The following is a 21,100-nucleotide window of genomic DNA, read 5'->3' on the forward strand; positions in this document are numbered from 1 at the left end:
ACGAGGAGAGTCAAAATCGACTTGATTTGGTTGCTCGAGTATTTCATGCGAAATTAGAAGAATTAAAGGACCAATTATTCAAAAGACAAATATTCGAAAAAGTGTCAGCATATGTCTATGTTATTGAGCACCAAAAAGGGGTCTTCCGCATGCCCACTTTTTAATTATCTTACAAAATGAGTGGAAACTCCATGCACCAGAATATTTTGATGAGATCGTATCAACAGAGATACTTGATAAAAATACAAACATCCACCTCCATAATGTTGTTGTGAAGCACATGATGCATGGACCATGTGAAGTATTGAATCCATCAAATGTTTGCATGAAAGGAAATCGTGGATGCAAAAGTAATTATCCAAAGAATTATGCTTCTGCAACAACTGTTGGAAATGATTGCTTCCCAATATATAGGCGCTCAAACAATGGAATGACTATGAAGGTCCGAGGACAAAATCTAGACAATCGTTGGGTTGTTCCATACAACCCGTATCTCCTTGCAACATTTGACTCTCACATTAATGTAGAGATTTATTCTACAATAAAAGCAGTGAAATATCTTTACAATTACATTTATAAAGGTCATGATCGTGTCGCTTTCAACTTGGTTTCTGAAACAAACAATCAACAAGTTGATGAAATCCAACAATTCCAGTCAGCCCGATGGATTTCTACCCCAGAAGCAGTGTGGTGAATATATGGATTTATTATCAATGAGATGTCCCCAGCAGTGTATAGTTTGCATTTACATCTGGAGGATCAACACCCGGTCACTTTCCAAGCAAACGACGATCTAATTAACATTCTCAATTTAGACCATTCTAGAAAAACTATGCTAACACAATTCTTTGCATTAAATCGAGTAGATGAAAATGCAAAGAAATTACTGTACAAACAAATTCCAGAATATTATGTTTGGAACCACCAACACAAAGAGTGGACTCCCCGAAAAACAAAAACAGTCATAGGTCGTATTGTTACAGCAAATCCATTTGAGGGTGAGCATTATTTTATGCGGATATTGCTAAACCATGTAAGGGGACCGCTGTCCTTTGAAGATCTTAGAACAGTCGATGGCATTTTGGCCCCCACATTTCGTGAGGCAACAACAATGCATGGTTTGTTACAAAGAGACAGTAGCTTAGAAGATTGTTTACATGAGGCATCTTTATATCAAATGCCATCCAGTTTGAGGCGACTGTTCACAATAATATTGGTATATTGTAATCCAACCAATCCAAGAGACCTTTGGGAACGTTTTGAGGAAGATATGTCAATTGATTTCAAATCATCAGAAGATTCTACATCGACTGCAAGATATCATGTATTAAGGTCAATCTCTTCTACAATTGAATCAATGGGGGAAAACATTAACTCTTACCATCTTCTTGATGAAGACATTTCTTTCAATGGAAATGAATTTCAATCTAGAGAAATCGATGATGAGTTGGGTGTTGAAATTCCAGAAGAAGATATTACATCTTCAAGATCACTTAATAGTGAGCAACAACAAGTGTATAATGTAGTGTTGGAAAAAGTTTTATCAAACCAAAATGTTGCATTCTTTGTAGATGGTCCAGGTGGGACAGGGAAAACATTCCTATACAGGGCACTTCTGGCAACAATACGATCAAGAAACTTGGTAGCACTTGTAGCTGCTTCATCAAGTGTGGCTACTATTATATTATTTTATAATACAATGTAATATTATATTATATTATAATATAATGTTTTAGATTAAATAAATGTGACAAAGTGTGTCACATATTGTAACATATAATAGAGAGTTACAATATTTAGATATATTTCATAAAGCCATATGTGATATGGCTGTTAGAGATATGATTTTAACCCCAATAATGTGTTTTGGGAGTTACAAAATCATTTGGGAGGGTTTGGAACCATTTGGAAAAATAACACATTTTTTAGTGCTGAAAATGGTCGGTGGTCGCGGCCACTGAATGTTGGTGGCCGCGGCCTGTGGGACAGAGGCTAGTAGCTGCGGCCACAGGCCAAAAACTGACAATTTTTTCAGTTTTTCAATCTTTGTTGAACGGCTCAAAAAACCCAAATAACTCACAAATCTCATTTTTAATTCCATATTAATCCAATTAAACATTGGTAACAGCTATGGGGGTTGGTGGAATTTTAAATTCAAAGGGTGTCTCTAAACTCTATAAATAGGAGCCTATAGCTCACTTGTAAGACACAACATTTCTATCCATTAGAGCACTTGGCTAGAAATACCTTGAGGCTTGATAATTCCATAAAGCTTTTCCAATATCTGAGAGAGATCCCTTAGTGCTTGAGTTAGGGGGAAATAAGCTTTTGGACAAAGGTTTTAAACCTTGTTCAAGTTGGTGATCTCCAACACTCTTCACTTAGGTTGTGTAAGTGAGAGTTTTCTTTGTTTTGTTCTTACAATTTCCTCTATTGCTTTTCTTCTCATTCCTCTTGTTTTATTTACTTGTAATTTTGTTTAGAGTTGTAATCATCTTTTCTTATGTTCCAAACACTTTTACTTTATTTGTAATCTTTTGCTTAGAGTTGTATTTTTCACTATTCCATTCTTCTTCTCTTCTTCTTCTTCTATTTTGTTTATTTGTACTTTCAGTTATAGAGTTGTAACCTTATTTAATCAATCTATATTTATTTGTAATATTATTGCATAGAGTTGTAATATTATTATCAATTTCCATTGAGGCAAAACATTTTTTCCTAACAGCTACATCTATACTTCCAGAAGGTCGAACAACTCACTCACGCTTTAAGCTTCCACTTGATACTGACGAAAAAACCACATGTTGTGTGAGCAAACAAAGTGCACTTGCAAACCTTCTTCGTGCAGCAAAATTAATAATATGGGTTGAGGCACCTATGACAAGAAAACAACACATAGATGCATTAGACAAAATGCTTCGAGACATCAATGATTCTGACGTAGCCTTTGGTGGAAAGGTTGTTTTGGGGGGAGATTTTCGACAAGTATTACCTGTGGTCCGTAAAGGAACTAGACAAGAACATGTTAATTCTAGTCTGGTTCATTCTTACTTGTGCCCTACATTGACTAAGTTTCAACTAACTGAAAATATGCGAGCAAGATTAGATCCAATGTTTTCAAATTATGTGTTAGCAGTAGGTAATGGATTGCCACCCACCACAAAAGATGAAATCATAAAAATACCAAATGAGATGCTTGTTCCCTATGATGATGACAAGACTTCATTAGATCACTTAATACAAGACTTTTTCCACAACATTCAAGAATATTCAGGAAATATGTCAACTATGATGAACCGGGCCATACTAACACCAAAGAATAGTTTTGTCGATGAAATAAATTCATTGTTAATACAAAGATTTCCAGCTGAAGCCCATTGATATTACAATGTAGATGAGACAATAGATAAAACTGAACAATCAGTTATGGAAGATTTCTTAAACACATTAACGCCTAATGGACTTCCACCCCATGAATTATTACTAAAGAAAAATTATCCCATCATGCTCCTAAGAAACATTAATCCTTCAGAGGGACTATGCAATGGAACCCGTTTGATTTGTCGGGTTTTCGATCGAAATATCATAGATGCTGAAATTGCCGTTGGACATCAGATGGGAAAAAGAGTCTTCATTCCAAGGATACCGTTCTTACCAAATGTGGATGATAGTAGTTGTTTTCTGTTTAAGCGAACTCAATTTCCTATAAGATTAAGTTTTGCAATGACCATAAATAAGTCACAAGGCCAAACATTGGATTATGTTGTGGGATTTATTTACCACAACCAGTATTTTCTCATGATCAATTATACGTGGCATTATCAAGGGCAAAGACAACGTCTACAGTGAGGATTTTAATTCGACCAGTGACTACTGATAAACTTGACAAAAACTACACCAAAAATATTGTGTACACAGAATTATTATCATCATCATGTTTAAATTAATGTTTACGTAGGTAACATTCACAAATTTTATTAATCTATTTTCAATCCATTATTCTATTATTCCATTATTTCATAAATTAATAATTCAAATACATTATATTTGTGTGTGTAATATTATTATATCTTTACAGGGAAAAAATGCTAACAATATGTACCTCGATCAACAAGATCACGCCAAATACAAAACCTTGGAAAATCAAGATGATTGTGGCAAACAAATCTCCAAAGCAAACAAGTCGTAACTCAGTAGTCAAATGCCAAAATCTAATATTAATCGACCAACAGGTATCATATTTGTTATAATATATATTAGTTTGAAAATTACTAATACTCTTCTAAATGAATGTAGCATACCCTTATTTATCATTTGCAACTCATATAATACAATATTAACCATTATTTCTTTAAATTTTGGTTCAGGGGAATCGAGTCCAATCAGTAATTTATGAAACAGATATTGACTCTAGGGAGGACACTTTAAAATTATTTCACTCTTATTATATCAGTGACGCCCTTGTCAAAAATGCCAACCCAAGGTACAAGATTGAAACATATGAATATGATTGGACCTTCAACTCAAGAACACTAATAGAAGATGTAGAAGAACAAGACAATCAAATAGAGGTGCCAAAATATAACATCGTTCCATTTACAGACTTGCACTCTTACAAAGACTCAGCTGAACGAATAGGTATTTCAAATTTAATTCTTATACAAATTGATTATCATCAAAATAACCATTTCCTTATTTCAATATGTAGATTTCTTAGCTGTTGCAATCCAGATTGAATAAACAAAAGAGATTACCACAAAATTTCAACAACAAACAATCCAAGAGATATATCTTATCGATGAAAGGTAAAAAAAGAAAAACATACTTTCAATTAAATTTAGTATTGATATTACTTTACAAAATGTACACTAACATTTTTTATTCAATCTAATTTGTCAGCTTCAACCCAATAAAATTGACTATGTGGGGTCAGTTTGTCCAAGACGAATGCCAAACAATAACAAAAATTATTGAAGAATACCCAATAATATTGGGAACACAAATAGTTGTACAAATAGTTGTTCGAACATATAGAGGTACTTAGAAATACATAACTTATATATTCTTATATCTTCAATATACTTTCATTAATATAAATCTCAATTTGAACACATGATTGTCCCTATCATCAAGTACCTTCACAATCAATCCTCAAATTCCAAAGGCAACTGCATTGAAGCAATGGTAATACTAGCATATTAAAATACACATATTGCTCAAATTACATTACATTTAATTATATTATTTTCATACAATATTCCTATATTTATTAACTTTTATTACTATTCACTTTTTATTCTAAAGGGCGAATAATAATACACTAAAAATCAAAAGTATCATTGAAACATCGTTGACACATCCATCTACTACTCTATCATCTATTGGATTTCAAAAAGCCATGAAGATTTGTGATATTCTTTGTGCGATGAAGGCTTTGCAACCTCTGGAGGTAAATATTACTTTTTCATTTAAATTTAATAACAAAGTACAATTTTTAACTTTCTAAAGAACAATTCTTATTTGATGTAGAAAACATACTTTTGGATGGAAGCAAAGATAAATATAATTGATTCTGCCCAAATGTACTATTACATATCATGTGCGACATACCATAGAAAAATACGACATAAGTATGACGAAATAATTGTTTGGGAAAATCCAAACTGTAAACAGCGAGGCACCCCCACACCACAGTGAGTAGATTTTATTTAAATTTATAAATAAATTATAAATTTTAAAAAACTAATATTCACATTAAAACTAATATATTTAAATACGTTTTAAGTGCTAAGGCATATGTGCAACTAGAAGATGATACTGGAAAGCTCGATGTTGTTATGTTTGGAGAAGTAGTAGAATAGACATTTGGTAGTTCTGCAGTCCAGTTGATGGAAAATTCTACAAAGGTAAGAATAAATATTACTACATTTCAAAATAATACATATGAAAAAAAATCCATAATTTCTATAAACTAACTCTAAATTGTTCTTGCAGGAAATTCCTCAATACATTGAAAGTGTTGCGAATAAATTAGCAACAAAAAAATGGACAATCAAATTGTCTGCAGATGAAGAAAAAATGAAGAATGTCAAATGCAATCATTTCACTATTCTCTCCATTGAAACCGCACAAGATGACAACAAGGATGAATCATCATCCTAAATTACAAACACAAATTAACTTATTTCTTCATTTATTTATTTATTTAGACAAAATCACATTCTTTATTAAACTATAGACAATTTTATTTCTATTTTTTTATTTACGAAGGTCTACCTTTTAAAACCGTTCAATAACAAAATCACTCGTCAGAAAACAAAACTACCAAATATTTATCAACAATGTTATTGTTTGAATTCCAACAATATTTTTTAGTAATATCTTTATGTCATACATTAAATTAAATATTGTCTTTTAAAATATATGACACTGATTATAGGAAATTTACTCATTTGGTACCCGTATTTTTGCAAATATAAGGTACCAGAACGATACTTTACAAAAATATATTGTACCAAATGGTTACCTACCCTTGATTAAATAATAAATTTTAATACGAAAGTTAAAAAATAAAACTAAGTTCACACATTTTCTCAATACAACTAAGCAAACGTGCATTGCACGTTGCTTTCTGCTAGTATATATAAAATCATGAAGAGATATTTATATATAATATTGTTGACGTCGTTTTTCGTCAACTTAAAAAGGAGAGCAATTAAACAAGAATATATAAGAGGAAATTAAATAAGAAGATGAAAACAAGATCTTTTTACGTGGATCAGCAGTTAAATCTGCCTAGTCCACGAGTCTGTGTTATAAGCGCTTGGGAGTCTTCTGGAAACTTTAAGAGAATAGTTGCCCAGAGTTTTCTCTCAAGATCTCAAGATTTCGGTCCCCTACAAATGGAGTTTCCTTCTCTATTTATAGAGAAGGTTTCAGAATTCGTTCTCACATACTTCGGGAAGATATTCTGCGAATCAAATGATTTAATGTCACTTAATGCATTATTTGCTACATACACGGTAACATCCCATAAAACGTGGGATTGGTTAACAAATTACATAATATCCCTTAAACATAAGGATTCTACAACAATAAATACATTCACACGTAACCGACTAACTTAGATACTGAGTCCATTACACCTCCGAGACTATTTGTCTATCACGAGCTCGTCATCTTATTTTGCCTATGCTCACAACAGATAACCATTGACGGAGTCATCACATTCGAGCTTATACTTCTCGAGCTCGAACCATCTTGTCTGAGGGTAAAAGATGCATCAGGAAATATATATATGTGTGTTGATCCCTTGCTATTGTGAGCTTACCTCATAAGCTCGGAACATCTTCTAGGCTACACATTCCTCGAGCTCACGAGGTCGTCTTTTACAGCGAAACTGTCTGACTGAAGGATCATATAATGACGGTGCTTATTTCGAGCTTACACTTAACGAGCCTAGATTTCGAGATCATGATTCCCATGTTCGAAATCTGGGTGTAAAAAATATTATTAATTTAAATAATAATTAAATGAATAAAAAATTGAATCAAATGAAACTACCGATATGGTTATTGTGTATTTCATTGTATATCTTAAATTATATATGAACGTTTATCAAAATTTCATTGTATATATTAAATTATTTTAATGACTTTTATATTATGTAATATATGTTTATTGCTAGTTGTTATTAATGATATAGTTATTCATATATGTTTATTAAAAATATTAAATACCTTAAATTATTAAATATCTTTTAAACTAACTATCATAATAATAAAGTTAAAAATAAATATAAATATTGTTTTGATTTCCCAAATGAATTAAAGAAAATTAGATTAAAAGAGTAAATAAAAATAATGTTTTGAATAGATTTTAGTGTAAGCAAACTATGGGAAAAACTTTTCCCAAATTTTATGGGAAAACTTTGAATAAAAATACTAAATTCATGGGAATTCTCTTCTTCCTCGCCTTTTCTTCTTCTTCCTCTCTCTGAGATTTTTTTCCTTTGACGAAGGAAAACTATGTTCATTTGGTTATGGAGCTTTGTGCTGGAGGGAAGCTATTCCACAAGTTAAAGAAGCAACGAAGATTCTCTGAGTGTGCAGCAAGGGTTTTCAATGTCAAAAATAGAAAAGGAGAATCTACTCTTCCTTTCTTTCTTTTTTAATTAAATAAAAAATCATACACACCTGCCAGTCCAGGAAAACAAGCCTAACAGCTTCGTGAACAGACAACAAACCTTTGGGCATTTTCCAATTACTTTCTAATTTCTCAATTCTAATCTGCCATGGCCACCAATGGTGCTTCTCCATTGAGGTCCCTTCTCTCTCTCTCTCTCCCTCTATTTGTTAATTTATTACTGTAAATTTTAATTGTGATGTTAGCAGAGGCCTGGGGATGCCGAGTGTAGCTTGTAGAAAATCAAGCGGCAGCTAGCTTCGGGTTCTGGTCGGAATTTGCTGCAGGGTTCACTTCATAAGCGCTCCGAGATGGTATACCAATTCGATCTCAAAACTTCTCATTGTTTTTCTAAGGCGTCTTGATTTTATCGTCGATGATTTCTATCGAAGTTCTTGTAATCGCTATAAATTTTCTTATGCTTTGGTACTTGTTTGAAGTTTGAATTGTGTGTAGCTTCACTGAGACCTAATTAGTAATGATGTTACCAAGTCTACAAAGAACTGGGATGATACCAAACTGAATGATATAAGTTTAAGGATGAATTCAAAACATTGTGGTCCTATAGTTTAGGGGCAACTTTGGTTGAACATAATTAAGGTTCTATGTCACTCTTACAACAGGATGTGCTTTTTTCAATTGAATATTAATGCATGAGAACACTTTAATTTTGTAAGTATGCAGTTCAATGTTGTCCACCTGTTCCTATTTGTTCTTGAAATTGGCTGATATGATAGCTTTCATTTTTCCAGCTTAGAAAATGGAATGAGCGATGGGTGATCTTGAATCCGACTACAGGGAAAATGGAATACAAGTAAGTAGTGCCTAAATTTTACTGCTTTAAGCTATTATAACAAGGAACCGATGAGCTTCATTTAAATTGTTAACTTATATGTTTTAGGCATAGGAGAAATGAGCCGACTGTCAAGGGAACTATTATATTTGATGTGAATAGCATGATTACTGTATATCCTGTCAACTTCCATAAGATTTTTGTTTCATGGATGAGTCATTTTAGAAAATACTTATATTTACAAGATTCTATATGATTTACTCCAACCATCATTGACATGACTTTTTTGTTGTTGCTTTTCGTTGTAATGGTTCGAATGCTGCTTCACCTATTCTGTCAATGCCAAGCTTTGCGTTCTTCAGCCTCGGTTCTGTTGTCGAGAAAGCAAATTATATGGAAGAGGTATCAGCCAACACATCCAGAGTAGAAGCAATACATGAAGGTATTTTGAGTACTTAATTATCTAATTTCGAACTATAAACCATTATCATATAATTATGGTGTCTAAATCATAATCTTGCTTTATTAATCAGAGGCAAGCTTGGGAAAATTGCTCTGTCAGATTCAAGGCCTGGCCATGGAAAAGAAAAGGAGGAGAAGAAGAAGAAAGACAAAGAGAGAGACAAAGACAAGAAACGGAAGCGGGAAGACCATAAAGGGCACAAGGACGATCCTGAGTACTTGGATAAGAAGCGCCTGAAGAAGAAGAAGAAGAAAAAGGAAAAGGAGATGGCAGCCAAGACCTCTTCTTTGCATGAGCAAGCCAAGGTATCTTCTGCAATGGAATGGACAAATAAGAATGAGGAACTTAAGATCAAATCATTAACTGTTGAAGTAAAACCAATTGTATCTAGTGGATCCAAATTAGTGATCCCAGCAGCAACAAGGGTTGAGACTAAGCCTGAGGCCTCAACACAAGGCACTGCTTAATAAAAATAAAAAGCAAAACACTCACCAAATCATAGTGCATGCTTCCCTGTAAAACCAAAAAGCCATCGGATCTCGAATTTCCCTTTGATATTTATTATAAGGTAACATATGTTAATCAGTTACCAATAATATAGGTAAGATAGTCACATGTTATATTGATGGTAACCAGTTACTCATAATATTAACTGGTTACCCTTAAGAAAGTAACATGTTATATAGATGGTAACTGGTTACCCATAATATGGGTAATTGGTTACCCCTGAGATGGGAACAGGTTACTCTGACAAGAACATTCAGATCTTAAAAAAAAAATAACTGGTTACCTTATTCAGACGAAAAAAAACGTACAATTTAAAAAAAAAGAAAAAAATATTTATAATAATTAAAAAAACTAACACACAATTCATAATAATAATAATAAAAAACTTTGCAAAACAACCATGGTAAAATTTAATATAAAAAAAGAGAAAATTTTAATATAAACAAAATCAATTAAGCTAAAAAATAATAATCAAATTACAGAAATACTCTTTTAATTTAATAAAACTTGGTTAAGAATAAAATTATGACATAAAACAAATTTTATACAAAAATATGGGAAACTAATTCTCTGAGATTGAAAATTCTTAAAAAAACCATATAAGTTTTTTTTTAAAAAAAAACCATATTTTTGTAAACTTAATTAAAAAAGCCAAATAAAATGTAATATCCACTTTTGATAGTCAAGTCATTGAGTTTCAAAATCAGTAACAAAATTCTAAATTATTATGTATAATTTTGATATTTTTCTATACATCACACATCTTTTTTAAAAAATACACATAATATAATTTATAGAAAAATTAAAAACATAAAATCACTTAAAAACTAAGAATTCTTTGAAAAAATAAACAATAAAAATTTTATTGCTATTATTTATAAAACTCAATACTTGATTGCTATGGACCGAGTTGCTAAACAATGAAAAACTTAGAAGTATTTTTGCTAAACCCTTATAAATTACTATATATATATATATATACATGCCTGAAAGAATCAATATTTATTATAGTGAGAAATTACTCATCTTAACAAATTACAAAACATCATCATATCAATAATCAAATCTGCATGCTCTATAAATATATTTATATTACTCATTCATTTTATACAAGAAGCACAGCAGAAATATCCATGCAGTTATCAGCCAACTTATGAATAGTGTTAACCAAATCAGTATCAAGAGGCAACTCTTCACCACTCTCAGAGACAGTATCATCACAAGTCCCTATATTTGTAATAACCCCACTTAGAAGGCTATTCAACAGTCCAATATCATGGGATTTGATAGCCTGTAATGCTTGTTTCAGGTCCATACGAGCTGTGCTATACATATCCAAACACAGCCTTAGGCAATCTGCTGTTGTAGTACCTGTTGAGGAGTGCTTTAGAGCAGCTTTCATCTCTGTAATGCCCTTTCCCATGGTCCCAATGAAGATATTGATCTCTGTTTGGAGAGCCATGACAGGGTCCACGTGACCCCGCACGTGGGGTAGGATTGACTCAGCACATAGCTTGGGGTCTTGTGTGACACTGCATATTTTGTTGATGCTTGCTATGAGGTCGACTTGGTCGTTTGATTTGTGGTGTGGTCTTCTTTTGGGGAGTGTTGAGTGGAAGTATTGTTGGTCATGATTGTTTTGAGATTGAGATTGTTGTGGGGCTTGTGATGGTGATGGTGATGATGCCACGTGGCATTGAGCTAGTGGTGATGAGAAGAGTAGTAGCACTAGAGATGAGGTGATTATGAGGATTGTGCCATGGTTGAGCTTGATGAACTCCTCCATTATTGTCTCTTTTCTAATGAGATTTGGAATGTTTTAGCAGAAAAGAGACAATAAAGAGTTTTATTACAATTTTTAATGCTTATGGGAGGTTTTGGAATAAGTAAAAAGGAGAGGTTTTTATAGAGTTATGACAAATGGGAGTGCATGATAATAGGATATGTATGCTATAAAAGATTATTACCCAAAATAGCATTACTAATTATGTATAACAAATCTTTGGTGTAGAATAAATTAGAACAATTTAGTTAATATGTGTATATATGATTGTACAAGAAACTTGTGTCTCAAATATCGTAAAACAAGCAATTTACCTACAAGAAAGAATGGCCATTTGCCTAACAATGAATATTCTACAAGATAACCAATTATCAAATTACACCACAACAAAAAAATATATAAAATTTGTAAATATTGTTATCTAAAGCTTCATGAATTTTGTTAAATATTGTTGGTGTTTTAAAAATATTTTTTTACTGTTTTTTAGCTCTAATTGGATTAATAATGATTTCCCTCGATTTATAAAATTTGTAACATATATATGCCCTGAATTTTTAATTATGCCTATTTTAAAAAAAAAATCTATTTCAATACAATATAATAATATTATACCAAATTTAATAATGGAAAATAACAATTTAACCTCTGTATTTGGTTAAATGACGTTTGAGATTATTTGTTTTACAAAAGATCAAAATAATACCTTGAACCCAATTTTGGTCAAATCATTTTTTAATATGATTAAAATGCCCTCGAGTTTTATATAATATTGAATATTAAATTATAAAAAATTAATTTTACATATTAAAAATTAAAACTAAATTAAAAAATGTAATATTTAATTTAAAAAATTATAATTAAAACAAAATTAAAAATTTAATCTTTATCGTAAACTTAATTAATTAAATAAAACTTAATTAGAACTAAAACTAGATATAATTATGTTGTTTGTGTTTTCATCAGAGGACACCTGACATTCATTAGAGGAGTAATTAAACTCTTCGAGCGCTAGTGAGGTTTCGTACTATGATCTGGCCATACACGGATGTCTCCAAGTGAGGCCACACCTCGAGGTCTGTCCTCGAGGCGCGGATGTCTCTAGGCGAGGCCACGTCTTGTGACCCATCTCCAAGGTGTGGATGTCTCCAAGTGAGGTCACGCCCCGAGGTCTGTTTAGATGGTCCTCGCTCTCTTCATTCGCCAATCTCCCAAGTCTAGGATTCTTGTCCTTGGAATTGGAGTAGCTGCCAGGTGTTAGTCGCCGCAACTGTGGCCCACCTGAAGATCATTTGGCAACTTTTGGTGAGCCTTAATTAGTGGTGTTGAGTTCGTACCCTCGACAATCGACATTTCCCACAACGCCGACTAACATGGGCGAACGTGCACCGTATCCTGACACAGTTAGATACATGATCCCCATAAGGTTGGTAGGCAACTTTCTGCAAATGGGCCTCGTGCAATCTGCCTGGGCTCTTTGTTAGTGCACCCTATGTAATTAATTAGCAGTTACTCCCCAAATAAGGAGAAATGTTGTATTAATTGTTCATTAAGGGCATTAATGACTCATGTCTTTATAAATAGGGTTGGGGTATGTCATTGTAAATGGTTCATAACTTTGGCTAGTTTAGCATTGTAAACTCAGAGCAATATATACGCTGCTTGAAACTCCATTGAAGCTTGCTAAAACAAGCTCACTAATACTAAAGACTCGTGGACTAGGGTTCTTTTACAGCCTGAACCACGTAAAATCTCTATGTTATTTTCTTCTAGTTTCTGTTAAGTTCTTAGATTAGATTGATAGAGAAAAAGACAGTCAACATTTTGGTGCTTTCATTGAGAGATGAGAGGGCTTGAAGAAAAAAGACCATGGTGACCACTAGATGGAATGTACCAGACAACGTAGCTCCTCTAACAAGAGCTAAGGGAGGAGAAACCAGCCATCCACCTCCACAAGACCTCCAGGAGATGGTCCAGGATCCAGGAGGATTATGACAAAAATGTCGATTACGGCGTCATAGACGACGGTGGCGATGACGAGTATTACGAGGACGATTATCCTTAGCCTATGGACGCGGAGGACTCGCCAGAAGTGGTGGTGCTTCACGACTAGGTGGCTACCCAGCAGCAAAAACTCGATGTCCGATAGGGAAATATTGCTGCCCTACAGGAGATGGTTAACGCCATGAGGGCCACTCTGGCGACCCAAGGGCCGCGAGTGGACCCGCATGGCGAAGTACCGTCTAGGCAGCAAGCTGGTGTGCCACTTGTGCACCCAGCTAGAGGGCCACATGTTAACGCAGCAGGTGTGCCTCTTGAGCACCCTGTTGATGTGGCACAAGATCTGCCAGCTGGTGTGCCAGTTGTGCACCTAGCTGGAGCTGGAGCTGGAGCCCCACCTACGCCACAAGAGCGTGGCAAGGGTAGAGTCAATGACAACCTTGCTCTTGGGCAGAAGAAGGTTCGTCGAGCCCCCGTACACAACAAGGCCCTGAGGCCAGCAAGCAGGAAGAAGGGGCAAGGTGTCCGAGGACGCCAGGCCGCCAGTGCCTAGGAGCGCCGAGACGGACCGCGCTAGGCCTGGAAGAGGTGTCCCCTAGCACCTCGCCAGCCTTCCAGAACCCCTGGCCCAGGGGCCAACCAGAGGAACATCTCCATTAACTGAGAGCAAGGCTTCTGCATCTCGGTTAATAATGAAAACATCGAGTCCAATGGGGAGACCAAAGTAGGATATCTCGAGGACAATGGTTGCTACCAAGGTCAACTGGACCTACGAGGTGACTTAAATGCTCGTAGAGGTATAGCCGCCTTCGTGAGCAAATTCAGGAGGAAGGGTCAGCCAGACCTCTGAGACGATCTTAATGCTCGAAAGAGAGAACACCCGGCACATAGTGCCAATCAAGACCGCAACCTTCTCTGTGTAGGATTAGAGAGCTTAAAAAAGATTATGCTCAGGATGGCCCGAAGACAAGGCAAGGACTACGACTCTGAGGATATTAATTGATTACTTAACTAGTTAGTTTTTGTTTGAAATTTTTTGTTAAAATAAATATTAATCATGTTTGAGTTAATATTTGTGAGAGCTTAGTTATTGTCTTATAATAAGATAATTTATTTAAAACTGATAATTTTTAAGATAAAGTTAATTTTGAATTAATTGATATTTATTTTGGGATAAATATTTTGTCTTAAAATTAATTAAACAAACAAATAAGAAAATCAGGGATAGGCTATAGTGGCACACGCCACTCACTATAATTCACAGTGAGTGGCGCCACACACAATCCCATCCCTGGGATTTGAATTTTGAATTTTGAATTTTGAATTTCAAATTAATTTGTTCATTTAATTATTTAATTATTCTTTTTAAATATCATTTAAATTAAATAAATTATTAGGTTGTAACTGATCGGTTTTATTTTAATTGAATAAAGATTGATTAAAATAGTTTAATTATCTTTACAAACCTGAAAAGAAGCAATTATTTTCTAAGTCAGTTGTTTCTAGGATATCAGACTCTCTAAAAAAGAAATAAAAATAGAATTTTCTATACCTGAAATTCTAGAAGTTTCCATAACCTATCTCTTCTCAGACCTCTCTAGATCTCATGTGCTGAGTACATCTAGAGAGTCTAAAAATTAACCTCTGAATCCTACGTGCCCACACAAATCCTTGTATGTTAGAGAAACAACTTGGAAGACTAAGGTGTGAGCATTCATAAGGATTAGAAGATTGTTGATTTTACTAAGACTCATGGATACTTGATAGGCTACGAGAGGTAATCTCCATTCCTTATATGTGTTATTTAATATATCTATATATGTATGATCCTAGCTAGTCTTAATGATTTTTTTGAAAATCCCTCCCTAATACATTCTGATGCGTATTTTGATATTTTTCTAATTTAATACCAACATGCTGGAGCTCTAGGGCGAGGAGCATCCACCTTCAACCTTATACTAATCCCAGTTGCCCTCCTCCTCGTAGGAGTGGGGGTTGCCTAGGGTTGCTCGACAACTCTTTCACTAGTTTCACTTTCAGTTGTGCGTCGTTGTTGGTCTGGTGAGTTTTGAGCAGGCCAACCAACTTAAGGTTGTCGCTGGTTACGAGCTGCCTACAATTCTTCTTAGTAGAAGAAAGATTGTCCAAGGTGGATGCTCGAGAGAGCATGCCTGGAGTAGGAGGAGGCCATTCCCATGGGCCTAAAAACAACGAAACAAAATAAGCTAAGTACTAGTTAGAAAGGGAAATGAAAGAAGAGAAACATGAGGAACGACTCATTACCTCCTTGCTGGAAGGAGAGATTTTTCGCGACCAGGCCATTCGTCAAAAAATACTCCTTGAAGTATGCACCCACATTATTCCTAAATGTGGGCTTAGTTTGGAACACCCTGGTTGTGTTCGTGTGACAGAAATAGAAAAATCCACTACCCTGATGTTTTGGATTTGATTTGAGGTTGAATAAGTAGTGGACCTTGTAGGGAGTGGGAGGATCCCAACTTTGAAAATGACATATGGTTTATAATTCTGAAAGTATTAAATATTCGTTAGGAGTTATTTTGAATGGAGCAATACCAAAATACCTGGAAGTGCCCCTGAAGTAATCATGGTGGGGGAGAGTAGCACCGACTTGGATATGGAAGCGTGGCCAGGCACTGAAGGCTCCATTAGGAAAGTTGGCGCGCTAGTCTGCACGAGGAGTGACCATATTTATCCCTTTGATTCCATATTTTTCAGGGTATTCCTCGAGAAGGCTGCTCGAGAGGGTGCTTGCTGGGAAAATATGCCATGGCACATACTTCCTATTGCGAGGCTTCTGCTTCGCGTAAAGCCTTATGGTGTTAGTCACCTCCACAGCTGGTGCAGCCTCCGCAGGCTGCTCGTGGGGCCTCTGTTGTTGGTGTTGTTGTTGTTGCTCATCATTCATGTTAGTCACGTGCCTTGCGACATGAGGATCTACAGTTGTTCATTGCCTCATAGTTTGCTTTATCCTAGACATGTCTGGGGAATAGAAAACAATAGTTACAGCCTCTCCAATAAATTCAGACCTGGTCGGAATTCCAACCGGAAGTGAATCAGCTGAGTCAGGGTGGACTACATAGGTCCACTCTTTTGGAAGGAATTTATTTATTCTTTGGTGCAATTCGTCAACCTTACTGTGATATTCTTGGTCGGGGACAAATTGAAAGTCCTATTGGTAAGATTGCTCACCAGATCGAGCAGGGGTTTCAGGAATATCGCGGTTGAGATCAATGTCCAGTCGAGTCTGTTCCACTTCATCGACCAACGTTTGGAGTAAGTTTGGGTCTATTGAATAATCACTTCCCCAGTGATCACATGCACACATCTGGTAACAAGTAAAAGAGAAGTGAGTTATTCGACCAGTGTATGTGTGCCTAAGCAGTACGTCTTGCTCGAATAAACGCAATAGTATATTTGAGCAAGGTTCAAGATGAATCCAAATGGCAATTAAAAAAAATTCGCAAAACTTTTCACATACCTTTTGGGGGGAAAATTCCCACCATTTTTTCTAGAGATCATCAAGAAAAATTCTACTCGGGTTTCCAAATTTTCCAAACTTAATGTAGTAGTGATTGATGAGTGCATGTTTTTGTTAGAATTACAATCAGAGTGCACAGGGGAATTGGCGTGGTGGGTCCCGTTTGATAAGACAATTTTTTTTCCATCTCTCATATAAACAATTTATATTTTCAAGAAAACATCCAGACATAAACATTAAAATGCAATATCATTAATCATGCAATATATATATAACTATACACATACTTATATATATATCATATGCACATTTATACAAATATTGAAGAATATAAATATTTACCTCTTGAATCCTATCAAGTGTCCTTGAGTCTTTTAATATATATATATATAAATATATCGTTTTTCTCATCCAACGCTTTGAGTACTCAAATCATGATCTTTTGCAGTGTTCTCTATGCCTCAAGATGTGTGTGGGCACATAGAGAACAAGGGTTTGTAATTTAGAAAACACAAGTATATCTCAACATATGAGAACTTAGATTATGGTTTGAGAAATGTTAGAATAAAATAAGAAGATGACAATTTCTTGTCGGACAAATTCTGAAACTTTTTTATGTATTCTCACTCTCTTGTGTTTCTTCTTGTTATTACATAATATATATAGAGTGAGATTATATATTACCTTATTATTCCTAATAATAATAGTAATATATTAATAATATCATAATGATGATAAGAATTGATTTAGGTAAATATCTAACTTACCAAATTTGAAAAAATCTATTTTCAAATTATTAATTAATTAAATAAATAAAAATAAAAACAACACAGATACTTTATCTATAGTGTCTTACACGCATGGCACAATCCCTGGACTGTGTCATGCGTGTAGCAATATTCCCTATTCAGTGATATTGCATTTATTTATTTAATTAAAATCAATCATTCCCACAAAATATGTTATTATCTTTTTAAGGAAAAGATCACAATCATATTCAATATTTAAATTTTGAATTCAAAATTTAAAATTCAAATTGATGATCATCATTATCATCATCTTTTAAAATTCAATAAATCAAAAATTATTTTGACTTACCAATTTTATTTTCTCCCACTCAAATAAAATAATTAATTTAAAAAATTAATTAATTTATTTATATATATATTTTGAAATTATATATTTTAATTAATAGAACATATTTTCAAAAATTTAATAATTAATTCCAAATTAATTTTTCAACCTCAACTATCATATAACTGTATATTTGATCTGAAGAATAAAATTCTTCTCAAACTTCCAAATTACAGTTTTACCTTTGTATCAACTCTTACCTTGATATAGTGTTGATAGAGTCATCCTAGGGACCTATGGACCTATAATATCAAGCTCCAATAAATATTATATTATTAATCAAAACTCTTTGATTTAATAATTATGTTTATTAATCTCATGATTACTCCACTATAAATATGAGATTGAACTCTTGATAATTATAGACATATATTTATAGAGTACTTTACTAAAGAATAAAGTGTCCATTGATATAATCATTACATACAACGTTAATCCTCTATTAATGGTTCATAATTAAAAGGGAATAAAATTACTGTTTTACCTTTTTAACTATATCTTGTTCCTAGTGTATCATTGACTTTACTAGTGAAGGTTGTGTCACAATAAGTTTGCGACGTGAGTGCTCATAATCTTTTCAGTTCCAAAAGTCAACTCAATAGGGTGTTGGGAAAAATTATACATGATATTTTCATGTAGATCTAATATTAAACAAATTAATATGAGATAACCTATAACATGTTTCTAAAAATGAATTCAAAGAGAAACAAAGACAAGAATACTTACAGTATACGCAACGGAATGAAAGAGTCTTTCCTTCAGTTTCTCTAACTCTTGTATCCTCTCTGTCGCAGAGTATTATCAAGAAACTGAACCGATATTCTATTTTCTTCACAGCCTTCCAATGTATCATTAAAATCACCTAGACTAGTGTGGGCAATTCTCAACACATGAGATAAAAACAGAGAAGAAGAAGAGAAAACAATCAAAGAGGCTTAGAAAATGACTTGTGTTTAGAGAGAATATAAAACTATTAGAAAACCAGTGATTAAACTTATGTTTTGATTTCTCTCTAAGTACTCCTTTTATAGACTTAATTAGGCCATTTAATTTAATTAAAAAATTCAATAAAATAATAGCAAATTTGAAGCCCTAGGTTGAAATTATCATGGACTTTAGGCTCGTGAAATTTCTCATTTGATTATGAGCCCATTGAACTTAAAAACAATGCCTCTATTATTTTCTATTGATTTAATTAATTAAATAATTATTTAAATCCTTTATCAAATTAATTATTTATAATTTAAACCTTGATTTAAACTTATTTATTAATTTAGATACCAATTTATCTTAATTAATAATTTATCTTTTATTCTCAAAATTACACAACTCTATGAAACTATCCAAAATTGACCTGGTCAACTTTGATTATTCTAATTGATAATTAAATCAATTAATTGAGACTGTACGCCCTAATTATCCACGGGCTATTAGCGAGCTGAGAGATGGCATAATTATATCAGCCACGTGGATGCCACGTACCCGGAGCTGCTGTTACCAGGTCCTATCTTTAGCTCGAGGTAACCAAAGGCTTACTAAGATTACTAAGGGGTCGGGTCAGAAGTATGGACACCACGGGCTAAGAATACATCAAGCTCGAGGTACGAGCTTGAGTTGGCACCTCTGACCTCTTATAAAGTCAACCACACAATGTAAACGTGCATATATCAGACATCACGTGTCTGATATATCCTTGAATTCTCGGACACGCAGCATAAACGTGCGTGTTCAGGCACCCACGACTGGGTTGGGCCGTGTGGCCCATTACCCCCCTTTCCAATTGATTAGACCACACTTCATTGTCACGTTTTAGGAATTAATCATGAATGTCACAGAAGTGACATGATGGGTAAGAAGGTCACGAGATGGCCTCCCTTGCCAACCCCCAGGTGCCCTCTCCCTATAAATATGGAGACCCTATGAGTTGCAAGTGGTTGGATTCTATGGTGTAAAGAAATACCTTGTAAAGAATATCAGAGAGATAGCAATAATATTGGCTGGTGGACTAGAAGGATTTTAACCTTTGAACCACCGAAAAAAAAGTATTCGTGTCACAATTTTATTTTAAGATCATTCATCTATTATGGTTCATTACTTAGCACTAATCCCACTCTTTATTCTGTTAATTATCTGTTGGCGAAGAACCGCGTCAACAGTTTTGTGCTTTCATTGAGAGGCTGTTAAATTGGTGCTATCGCAAATACCCAACCATGGTGGTCACTCACTCAAAACATGGTAACGAGGCGGACCAACGTGATGGGCAGGAGGCCCATCATGCCGCCATCTCCGATGATCAGAACCCTGAGGTTCAGCAGCGGCCGGGCAAGCAACCTAGGCCAAGATGACACTGGAAGTTCGGCTCCCCGGCCACCCAATCCGAACCCAGATTTCTACACAGCGGTGGAAATGGAGAATGCACAGCTGAGAAGCCAGCTGGCGAAAGCTAATTAGTAGATTCAAGAGGTTTTGGCTCGACTACCCCTCTTACAACCGACGCTAACGTCAGAAAGAGGCAAGGCGAGGCTCATAAGTCCTGCCGGGGTAATCGGTCCAGGCCTAGCCGGTCGGTCAGACCCCCGACGTCAAATTCTACTCCCACATCGCACCACCGGGAGACCACTTTTGAAGAACTACCTAGGGCCGAGCAACAGTACAACCGATCGGTCCGGACCTCAACTCCCAGCTCACTTCCGCCCTCGAGCGCACCCAGGAGGGCTCGAGGAAATTTGCGAAGGAGAT

The 21,100-nt window shown here is 34.6% G+C and overlaps 4 protein-coding genes across 6 annotated transcripts; 3 read left to right on the forward strand and 1 right to left on the reverse strand.

Moving 5' to 3' along the window:
- Positions 1-280: 280 nt before the first annotated feature.
- LOC133805544 (uncharacterized) lies at positions 281-694 on the forward strand. Its single transcript, XM_062243752.1, has one exon. The coding sequence runs from the start codon at positions 281-283 to the stop codon at positions 692-694; it is 414 nt and encodes a 137-aa protein (XP_062099736.1).
- A 24-nt stretch (positions 695-718) lies between these two features.
- Positions 719-3,381, forward strand: LOC133805610 (uncharacterized). The gene is made up of 2 exons (XM_062243802.1): positions 719-1,667; positions 2,726-3,381. Exons 1-2 carry the CDS (start codon positions 719-721, stop codon positions 3,379-3,381), a joined length of 1,605 nt encoding a protein of 534 aa, XP_062099786.1.
- Positions 3,382-7,907: 4,526 nt separating this feature from the next.
- On the forward strand, positions 7,908-10,036 carry LOC133790164 (uncharacterized). 3 transcript variants are annotated; one of them, XR_009873943.1, is made up of 5 exons: positions 7,908-8,322; positions 8,394-8,498; positions 8,937-8,998; positions 9,325-9,419; positions 9,511-10,036. XR_009873943.1 is itself a non-coding variant. In XM_062227709.1 (4 exons), the coding sequence occupies exons 1-4, from the start codon at positions 8,496-8,498 to the stop codon at positions 9,675-9,677; spliced, it is 312 nt and encodes a 103-aa protein (XP_062083693.1). In that variant the 5' UTR covers positions 7,916-8,495; the 3' UTR covers positions 9,678-10,036. The 3 variants fall into 3 exon arrangements, 2 of the variants coding, with proteins under 2 accessions (XP_062083693.1, XP_062083686.1); XM_062227709.1 differs by having other exon boundaries at positions 7,916-8,498; positions 9,340-9,419; XM_062227702.1 differs by having other exon boundaries at positions 7,918-8,498.
- Positions 10,037-11,052: 1,016 nt separating this feature from the next.
- LOC133805668 (uncharacterized) lies at positions 11,053-12,228 on the reverse strand. The gene has a single exon (XM_062243856.1). The coding sequence runs from the start codon at positions 11,731-11,733 to the stop codon at positions 11,053-11,055; it is 681 nt and encodes a 226-aa protein (XP_062099840.1). The 5' UTR covers positions 11,734-12,228.
- Between the last annotated feature and the right edge of the window lie 8,872 nt (positions 12,229-21,100).

This window comes from Humulus lupulus, chromosome 1, assembly GCF_963169125.1.
Source record: "Humulus lupulus chromosome 1, drHumLupu1.1, whole genome shotgun sequence".
NCBI classification, from domain to species: Eukaryota; Viridiplantae; Streptophyta; class Magnoliopsida; order Rosales; family Cannabaceae; genus Humulus; species Humulus lupulus.

What these genes read in the sequence shown, in the direction of transcription:
- LOC133805610 (XM_062243802.1), top strand. Translation starts at nt 719, where the DNA reads ATGTCCCCAGCAGTGTATAGTTTGCATTTACATCTGGAGGATCAACAC. An exon ending in ACTTGTAGCTGCTTCATCAA is followed by an intron (nt 1,668 to 2,725) that starts GTGTGGCTACTA and finishes TTTTCCTAACAG; the next exon opens with CTACATCTATACTTCCAGAA.
- LOC133790164 (XM_062227702.1), top strand. An exon ending in ACAGGGAAAATGGAATACAA is followed by an intron (nt 8,999 to 9,324) that starts GTAAGTAGTGCC and finishes GTCAATGCCAAG; the next exon opens with CTTTGCGTTCTTCAGCCTCG. An exon ending in AGTAGAAGCAATACATGAAG is followed by an intron (nt 9,420 to 9,510) that starts GTATTTTGAGTA and finishes TTTATTAATCAG; the next exon opens with AGGCAAGCTTGGGAAAATTG.
- LOC133805668 (XM_062243856.1), bottom strand. Translation starts at nt 11,733, where the DNA reads ATGGAGGAGTTCATCAAGCTCAACCATGGCACAATCCTCATAATCACC.
- LOC133805544 (XM_062243752.1), top strand. Translation starts at nt 281, where the DNA reads ATGATGCATGGACCATGTGAAGTATTGAATCCATCAAATGTTTGCATG.